This window comes from Clupea harengus, chromosome 1, assembly GCF_900700415.2.
Source record: "Clupea harengus chromosome 1, Ch_v2.0.2, whole genome shotgun sequence".
NCBI lineage: Eukaryota > Metazoa > Chordata > Actinopteri > Clupeiformes > Clupeidae > Clupea > Clupea harengus.
The window spans coordinates 26,436,575-26,446,452 of NC_045152.1; the positions used below are offsets into that span (position 1 = coordinate 26,436,575).

The 9,878-nt window shown below is 43.5% G+C and overlaps 1 protein-coding gene across 1 annotated transcript; it reads right to left on the reverse strand.

Annotated features, from left to right (window-relative positions):
• Positions 1–52: 52 nt before the first annotated feature.
• mrpl13 (mitochondrial ribosomal protein L13) lies at positions 53–9,820 on the reverse strand. The gene is made up of 6 exons (XM_012826488.3): positions 9,708–9,820; positions 9,093–9,216; positions 8,094–8,187; positions 7,531–7,591; positions 4,881–5,089; positions 53–320 (listed from the first exon to the last, which is right to left on the reverse strand). The coding sequence occupies exons 1-6, from the start codon at positions 9,732–9,734 to the stop codon at positions 296–298; spliced, it is 540 nt and encodes a 179-aa protein (XP_012681942.1). The 5' UTR covers positions 9,735–9,820; the 3' UTR covers positions 53–295.
• Positions 9,821–9,878: the final 58 nt, after the last annotated feature.

Sequence of the window (9,878 nt, forward strand, 5' to 3'; positions counted from 1 at the left end):
CTGATGCACTCAAAACCTTTCAACAGGGCAGTCAGAATGACAAAGAAAGGGGTAAATAATAAAGACAGTTTATTTTACATTATTGTGACACCAGAACAATAATCCTCAAGTAAATACACAGAAAGCTGCAAGAAAAAAAAAAAAAATCTACTTCAGACTAGACAAGTCTTGGCCTAAGCTGTAGTTTTTGTGAAGAGAATCCTCAGTGACCGTGACGGGGCCCAGGAACGAGCCCATCATGGTGGAATATGGGTGACACTGGGGTTTGGGAGGCTCTTGGTGTTCTGATGAGGTGTTACTTCATCCTGTAGTCCTCTGGCCTGGAGAGACAAAAACACAAAGCAGAGTTGTTACCTAGGCAACACAACGCAAATGAAACGGAGCAGCCCAAGACTGAGGCTGGTCACTCGCTGTGAAATGCAAACTCAGCGGACACACTCCTACTCTCCCATCAACAGGCCAACGTGCTGTTTCTTATTAATAAGACAGGGAAAGAGTCACTTGATCTCAAAATCTGACACCCTCAACACTCTTGCTAGTGTCATGTATTTAGTCGTTAGTTACAGCAAGACAAAACTTCATCAATCATAAGGGTATTTCTTCTGATAAGGTGACAGTAGTACCCATTACTGATAAAGCATTGGACAGAACTCAGGTGATCGTTACTTTAAGCAATCAAACACTCCTACCCAACATTTGTACGCTAAAGCATATATAATATTGGTAGATTGCAATTTTTTTTCAGTGTAGATGTCTTATTTAAAATGCAGTGGTACTGATAGCCATCAAGCAATGAGACAAAACATGAAAATCACAGCAGTACGCTTTCATTTCCATAACAAAATGCTTTCGTGAGCTCATTTCAAATCGCGACTAAAAAGAAAAAAAAAATGATTAAAATCATTGTATCTTCCCTTCTTCGTGTCAGCTCTGGAACAGATCACAGTGGGAAAGCAGAAAATACAACAGCAATGAGACAAACAGTATTTCATTACCCAACCTGGATGTCATTTCCTGAATTTTGTTGCACTAATTGTGTTCTTCTCAGATAACATTGTTGATGTTTTCATGCAACTTCAGTCCAAAAGCTTGTCAGAAAAATGGCTGTAGTTCTCACAGAGGGAGTTAGACGCCATTCCTTCGTCAGTTCAGGGAGATGCTCCTTAAGCATGAGTTCTTTCTCAACCAACATAAAACCCTTTTTTTACTGAGAGACACCTTCAAAGAAAACTTGTCATTTCATCATATGCGAATGCCATACATTAACGTCATTCATTGGACAGCATCTCTCATAAAAGTCATTGAAGCTCTACCCATAGGGACAGGATCTATTTTTGGTTCCAGGAATCATTAGTTTCTAAAAGAATGACACAAACTGAAAAACTTAAGCAGAACAAGATGGCCAGGGAGAGGCCAAGAAACAGGAAAAAGGAACCGCGTGCCTTACCACTTACACATCTATGTTACTATTTTTGAACTTTAAAAATGGCCTACCTATAAATACTAGATCCTTCATGGCAGAATGACCTGCTGCACTAACTTCAGTGAAAATAAAATGTATGGATTGGGAAAATGCCACTACACTCACAGGTCTGAGAGGCGGTGGTTCACCATGGCTGCTTCTGCTTTTTTTTTCAACTACAAACACAGTTGCCACAAGGGCGAGTGTCTCCCAGTCACGATCCTCAAGCCTGGGAGTTTAACGATCAGAATCTGTTGGTCATTAAGAGGTGAAAACTGGAGCACACACGCCAGCATCTGTTTGGTTAACGCAGCCCAGCTCGGACTCTACCATGGGAAAGCCCCCCGTCAGGCTGACATGTGCTTTGGCTGTGGCCGTCCGTTTGAGCTCTGGATAGGGAATAGTAGGAGGAGGAGGAGAAGGAGGCAGCGAAGTGGAGTGTGGGGTCCAAATTGAGCTGTACGTCAGAACCAAAGAGCGTCTGGCAGAAGCAGTCGCAGCAATCTCTCTACTGAATGCCCCTCAATCACAGAGCCCCACAGAGCTCCATCAATCTCTCTCTCACACACACACACACACCCCACAAGCGCAGACCTTGCATAGACACACTGGTGCACTGGTATAAAGAAATTTATAGTGATGCTGTTGCAGTTTCCCTTAGGCTCACATTAGCCCTAAATAGAGAGAGAGTTTTCCCTTCAGTTAGAGTAAGACATCCAACATGACGCTGTGGTCCCAGCACAGAACCCGCTGCAGGAGCACGGGTCATTCACTACCTGTTGACATCCAGACGTTCCTACTCCCAGCAGCCCCATTACGAAGTCAGCACCAACGCGAGAGCAGTTAAACCCGAGCAAGCACCGTGGGCATTTTTCTAACGAGGCGACGTTGCTCACTAAAGACAAAAACACAGGCATAAAATCCTGATTTCGCTCGCAGGCGTTTGTGGTGCCATTAATGACTTGCATTGTTCCGCTCTTCCCTTTTCTGTGTAGCTAACGCCCTGTTAATGCTGGACACAGTCTGGTCAGTAGGATGGTAGTTTAGTTTTTGTACTCACTTTCTTACGAGCACAGCTTGAGCTGGCTTTTAGGGGGATCACACCCAGACCGAGAAATAGACAAAACACAGACAGACAGGAGTCAAGGGTTTCATTAAAAGAACAGCAGCGAAGGCTTCAGAGCTGTCTGTCAGGAACACAACCACTGGCTACTTAATTAATTCCAAAAGCAGACCTGTCTATTTAACACCATGTTAGGGGTTTTATTATTATTATATTAAAGGTTCTGCTCCAGTGCTTCAATTGATTAATCTTTAATTAACTTTGACTGTTGTTGTTGTGGAAAATATAAAATCACAAGATGGCCTACCTCAACTAGACCTTTCAAACTAAAGCTAGGAGACCTACAGAGGTAAACACCTGAATACAGAGGACAGTCGTAATCAAAGGCTCACTTACACCAAAATCAACCCTGAACAGTTTCTCATGTCAAAGCTGTGATGGTGTACAAACACCTTCACTAAAAGGGTTCTGTTAGAGGGTTTGGGATGTATCTACAACATTACGAATAGGATATGGGTAAACTATGAGTGTGACCCAGAGGGGCACATCATTCTCTGTTAAATACAACGGGCTGAACAATGGGAGCGAAGCAGGACAGACACGGGCTGGCCATCTTCTACAGAATATGGCTTCACACAAATTAAATGATAGAAGGCTACTAATATCACTACTTCAACAAAGCCTTTTCTCTGGTCACAGTGAAGAGACCAGGAGGGAGAAGGACAAAATCCATTTTAGGGGGAACAGGCCTAGTCATCCATTCAACATCTGGTTCCTCAAAAACCCCGCAGGTTGTGGTTTGGACATTTTCAACACACTTGAACAGTCAAGTTTGATAGACGACCAACACACCAGAATGTCTGACGTCCTCCAATAAATGAGAGGACGAAAGCAGTGCAAAGCTTTCTCCCAAAAGATGCATAACAAACCTGCAAGATGCATTAAAGATACATTCGAAAATCCTTCATATGACGAGCACATAAGAATCCAGCCCCTACATGATTTACTGACTATGCAAGTTGCCCAGTGGAGCAGCTGGATGTCTCCTCCTGCCTCCAACCTATACGCCTTGCTGCTGTGTGAGGCATGGAGGGAGAGGGGGAGAGAGAGAGGGGGAGAGAGAGAGAGAAAGAGGGCGAGCAAGAGAGAGGGGGAGAGAGGGAGAGCGAGAGAGCGTGCTGAAAGTCTACAGGTGTTGAGTCAGATGAGGTAGAACAGCTGGGTTGGACTATCAGCAGCTACCCGACTGTGTGAGGCTTCACCGCTCTAGGAGCCTCACTGGCACACGTCCCTCTGCTGGGGAAACGACTGGGTGATGTCGTTGGCCCGGTAATGGCTCTAAATGGGTGACCTTACCCGACCCTCTCTGCACTCGGTGGCACTCTGGGATCGTTAAATCACCCAGGTGTAAATCACTCAGGGTCACAATGCACCTCTAGACCCATTCCACCCCTCAACTTCACTGAGCTACCGCGTGGAGGTATAAATCTCACTCCACAGAGAGAGAAGGTGAAAAACAGACAGGGGTTAGATTTGGGGCCGGCGCTCAGCCGCGGAACATACGCTCTTCAATGTCATCGGGGGACGCTCAACCTCACTACATCCATCTTGAGCCATGTCTATTTAGGCTTCTCTGGTGTTAATAATTCAAACAATGACTAAAACACCTTTTCACTCCTGCATTCAAGTCTATTGGTAATTCTGGATTCATTGCAGCAACTGGTATGTAGCTAAAATGTGGCAACTTACGATCATCATCAGAAGTTTCACAGGGTTTCCCTTTGTAGTGTCAATGGCTTTCTGCAGATTGATCAACTAATATGGCCTACTCTATAACATCCGTACAGTTTCAGAGGTACTTAAAAAGCAGAAATTTGTGTGATTTGTGAATGTAAAAATATTTCACATGCCATGGTTACGCTAAAATCACAGACCCCCCCACGCACGCATTCACGCACGCACCAAATCCCAACTGAACTCCTGAACAAAGACCCACACCTTAGCTAAGAGAATGTGAGAAGGCTATGGAGGGTGAGCACTGGTGACAAAAGAATGGAAGAGGGAGGGATAATGACAAAGGGCGTGTATGTGTGTGTGTGTGTGTGTGTGTGTGTGTGTGTGTGTGTGTGTAATTGATTGATTTTCATTAGTATTCTGTGAACTAATTTTAGGTCTAGAACTTCATGTTTTTCTTCACAAACGACACACATGAGCAGAGGCCTCAAGGAGGGCTTCCTATTTGGCCTTCCCTACTCATGCAGACATAAATCTTGTTATACATAGCTGACTCTGCTGAGGGACGTACGTGTGTGTGTGTGTGTGTGTGTGTGTGTGTGTGTGTAAGAGGGTACTCACGGGGTCCAGAGTTTGGGGAAAGAGTCACGCTCCTCCTGGCTGTACTCGCGGAGCGTGCGAGGGATGTCTCGGGGCTGCGCCAGCTCCTCCGTCAGGTTCTGCAGGATGTCCTCCGGCACCTCGTCCTCCGCAAACAGGTGCAGCCGCTGCATCATGGTCCGCCTCTGCAGGTTCCTTGGCAGCATCCCGTACACAGCCAGCTTAACCAGCTGCAGCACGCAACACACACACACAAACAATACTGAATCACAACCACAGGCTAGCAGACATACATTTGAAAACAACAACAATCAACTTGTCAACTAAACAAATCATTTTAACCATATTTGCCTTAATTCAAATTCATGCATAAAAGAAATTGTTGGAAAGACAGTACATTAAAGGCAAGCCTTCAGGGTAGACAACAAAAGAACAATTAGAGAATCTCTAAAAGGTTTCACGTTTAATATCTAATAAACAAAGCTTTGATAATGGAGCTGCCATTTTATTTAGTCTTTCTTTCAAAGCAGGTAGGAAGCAATTAAACAACTCAATGCAAACTAAGTCCATGCAAGATAAATCTGTGGAGACTCAAACAGCCTTGAACGTCCAACATCAGCAGGATGTTTTTTTTATTCACTGGTTTGCTAAATCTTAAGGGAGCTGCAGTTGTGCACAGAATGGACAATGAGGCATGTGAGCTTCATCAGCCAAACACTAGAGGAGTTGGTAAGGCATCTGTCTTCTGAAAGAAACATACTGCCAATCTCCTGACACAATCTTGTAGCTCACCAAACCAGCACATTTCACCTGAAGTAGAATGCAGGTGTACTTTACATGCTAGGAAGTCCTTCTGGTGCTCTTGCACAGAACCTAAATGTCTAATCCTATCGCCCCTTAATCTCTTTATTCTTCCACAACCCCATGGCCTGACTCAACCACGGCAGATGTCATCACTCATAACCTGTAGACACACTGGCACACACTATAGCACTTCACCTCCAGCTAAAATAATGGAGGATGTCACCCTGAGAGTAATCATTACACACAATTATCTGTGATAGATCTCGTGTGGCCGTTCGTCTCCTTAATGCCCACTAATGTGGCCGAGAGAGAGAGAGAGAGAGACACACAAAAGTACATGAGGGCATTCAGGGAGGGAGAGACAAAGTGCAGAGCACAGGCAAGGTGACCCAGGGGGAGTCTGGATCAAGGCCAGGGTACGGCACGACTCCTCACACTGGGAAGACAGCAGCAGGAGGCACCTTCTAGATGCTGAAACTGCTCATGTCAGGGGTCAACTGTAAACTCCAGAACACTTAGGATGAATCATTCATCCACATTACCTCTGTTATGGTCATGAAAAAGACTTTGAAAACATTTGAAGGATGAAAAGCCTTCAAACTTCAGCTGGGAATCTGTCCCTAAATACAAAAAAATACTATTACTAAGAAATATTGATCACCATAAAAGAGTGAGTCTGGCATCAGTCCATTAGTGCTCAAACTTCCTACTGAAATGCAGCACAGCAGAAATGCCACAAGCGATGCATGCTGATTTACTAATATGGGCTTCATAACAAGTGATGCTGTGCAGACAGTCTGCAATCACATTCTTGCAGAGCATGATGGCCAACCACAAAGTTTTACAGCCTTCAGGCATAAACACTATCTCAAGAGCCATGGGAAGATGCCGTTTACACTGTGCGAATTCTGGTCTGCTGAAAGAGCTCTTCCCCTGGAGCTACACCTGGCAGACGGCAGGTCTACACTGTCCGTGTCTTGTCTACATTTTCTGAATACTCCTCCAATCACCCAGTGCTTCACTTTGGCAGCTGTGACCAAGTTCTAAGCAAGTGATCCAGGGGAAAGACAATGAGTCGTGACAGGACGGGAATAGCAGCGATCAGACTAATAGCAGATGGGAGGGAGACATTAGCAGCCTCACACTGGAGACAAGGCCCCAAGCACTTCTGATAGTTTGCCCACTTGCTACAGAGTCTGTTATTTCTGGAGAAGACGCTGGGATTTAAATTACGAGAGAAGAACCCTTAGGATTTGCACACATCTTTTGCACCAAAGGTAGGTAGGCAGACACAAGATGTCAGGTGACACTTGCAGAAATGAAGAAAAAAAAGAGCATGCGGTTTTGTATGTGTGACAGGGCAGGGAGTGACGGAGGGAGGAAAACAGAACTGTGGCAAATCAATGACAATTTCATAAGCGCTTTCAATTTAAAGTATAAATGACAGTTGACAGATCACGGCAATATTTACGAGAGCGATCATATGCATGATCATTTATACGCTTGATGTCAGCCAAGCCAGAGTAATGTGCTTAAGTGGTTTGTGAGGAGAAGCAACTGTGTGAATAGAAAGCAATTGCACTGGTTCAGTTCAAGTTGATTCAAAAGGGCAGGGCAGGACATCATCCCTGGCACAGAAACTCCTGCTGCACATGTGTAGAGCTGTGTACACACAGCGCTTCCTACAGCTCAGTGAAGAACTGCAGGCTCACAGTTACACATGCTGGATGCATACCGTGGCTATAGGTGAGTACATGAATTGCATGCATCACAAACATAACCCCTTTTCCAAAGACACACCAACACAATATATCAGATTGTACATACACGGCACTGTACTGAATTTATGCTTCATTTCCCAACTTACAGCTTTAGGATCTTTAAGATGGAGCTGTGCCGCAGTGACTTGTTTGAATCCACCAGGATACCTGCAGGAAGAACCAGGAGCTTCTTTAGCTTCAGCACACAGGTGGTAAAGAGAGTTAAATGAACTAGACAAACAGCACAGTGGATGCGAGCTTCAGTCACATAACTGGAATAAGGCTATTCCATGTCAATTAATCCAGTGTATTCATTTATTTCCCCGACTTAAAATTGGTATTTATTTTTCTGGTGGAAGGTAAATCGATGATTTCTTCACCATATTGATTTACCTTCCACCAGAAGAATAAATACCAATTTTAAGTTAAAGTGTCTTAATAAATAAAATAAACAATTCCCCCGTGGCTCTAATATCTGTGATTCCTCCAACATATTGATTCATTTTCCACCAGAAAAAAAAAAAATCGGAGGTGGGAACACCTGTTGATTTGACATGGAATATTGCAATACAGATTTGGCCTAATATGTGCAAAGAGTGATTCTAGGTGTTTTGCCATAAGACAACTGAATGCCTGAATGCATCTATGAAAATAAATACTGTTTATTTACCCAGTATGAGATGAATACATCTTCTGCTCCCATTTGTTCCCAGATAGTGCAATGTGTTTGGTGTTCATGACCACAACATGATCTCCACAATCACCTGAGGGAAAAACAAATATAAATGTATTTTGTACATAGGAAGGTTGACTCTTGTTTGAGATCAGAAACACATACAATTTTATAATTGCATGTGACATCTTAAAACTGGAATGGAATCTCATCTCTAGAATGCAGGAGACTTCATAGAACTTTGGAGAATGCATCAGGTTAGGAGCACAGACTGCTGGGGTTTTGTTCCCTCCTTACTCTTCTTCTCCCTCATGGAGGACTGGAATCCCCATCCTCCCCACAACAGTGCTCTCATCTATTTGCTTGCGAGTTTCATTTAAAGATCCCAGCAGGCCACAGGAAACACAGAGAGCTCCCAGTGGGCTCATCCGGCTGATGCACTACTGACTGAATACCAAACTGTACACAGAATGAAGCAGGCTGGGTTTCAAACTCCTTCACTCACACCTCATGCAGTGGACCTCCACAAGACATCACAAATCACTACTGACAAGCAAATTAAGGGCAGCTCCCACATACTCAAGCAGGAACACTAATAACCGATGTCAGCTACCTAGAGATTTATAACTTGGATAATTAATTCGTTTGGACAAAACTAGTACTAGCAGGTGTGCAGACTGACAAAGAAGACCATATTTTGCTGCACAAAAAGTGATGAATGCCACCTTCATAGATTGTTGGCTGTAGGCAATTCCTAAGCAAATATTGAGGGAAACATTAAACATATACGTCAATATATGATAATTTGACCATATTTTAAGACTTGTTAAGACTTGGTTATTACTTACAAGCTACCCAAGTATTCAGAATCTTCATATGTGATTATAGCACCACCTTATGGCGCTTGCAATTTCAAAATTGCCAGGGAATTACTACCCAGTGAAACAGTAGCTTTAAGCAATTATAGTACACAAAAAGTTGGTTCTTTTCACTTACTCAAAGCATGATATATGGGTTTATGCTTCCCTTGTAGCCTGATTGCACACATGGTGGCAATCTTTCCCGGAGGCTGCATTCTTGCGTCGATCAGAAACCATGATCTTGCGAAAGTAGCCCATTGCTTTATGGGATAGACAAAGGCAGAAACAAACATGTACATTTTCACTTATTATTATAAAAGGGATGGCATTTGTGATTATTAAGCACGGAGATTGATTACCCGTGGTACATTTTATGATATCGCATTAAAAAAAAAATCACCAACAGGGGTGAAGTAAGTTAGACAGCCAGACTATATGTCAACGAACACTAGACCTGGACCCACGTTATCTAGAACACCACGCTTGTTAAATAGCTACATTAATTAAAGTTAGATTCACATTAGCATTAGTAACATAGACTTGTGGCAAGCTCCGTAAGACGAACCCAAATATTACAGCTAGTTAGCTATACAGGTTGCTGTAGCAAAAGCAATAGCTGCTAACATAGCTGGCATGGATAGCCAGTCTGAGCAATATTCATCTGGCTGTTTTCTAGTGTTTTAGGCCAACAACGACAGTTACGTCAAATCCTCATGAAAACACAAAACACCTGCAACAGGGCATGGGTTACCTGAGCTGATCTGGAGAAACTGGACATATTACATGAGTACTGCTTGACCGCTAGTATACAATGTGACTGTCAGTACAACAGCTTAAATATACCGGGGGAATTCTTGGAAATGCCTTTAGTTCCGTCCACAAAGTTTTGTTTCTTGTTCCCTTACTTATGGTCATGGCTGAT

Bases quoted from the DNA above. Each gene is read 5' to 3' on its own strand.
- mrpl13 (XM_012826488.3), bottom strand. From the start codon at position 9,734: ATGTCCAGTTTCTCCAGATCAGCTCAG. The intron at 7,592-8,093 runs GTAAATAAACAG...TTCTTCCTGCAG, and splicing joins ATGTATTCATCTCATACTGG to GTATCCTGGTGGATTCAAAC. The intron at 321-4,880 runs GTGAGTACCCTC...TTGTCTCTCCAG, and splicing joins TTCCCCAAACTCTGGACCCC to GCCAGAGGACTACAGGATGA.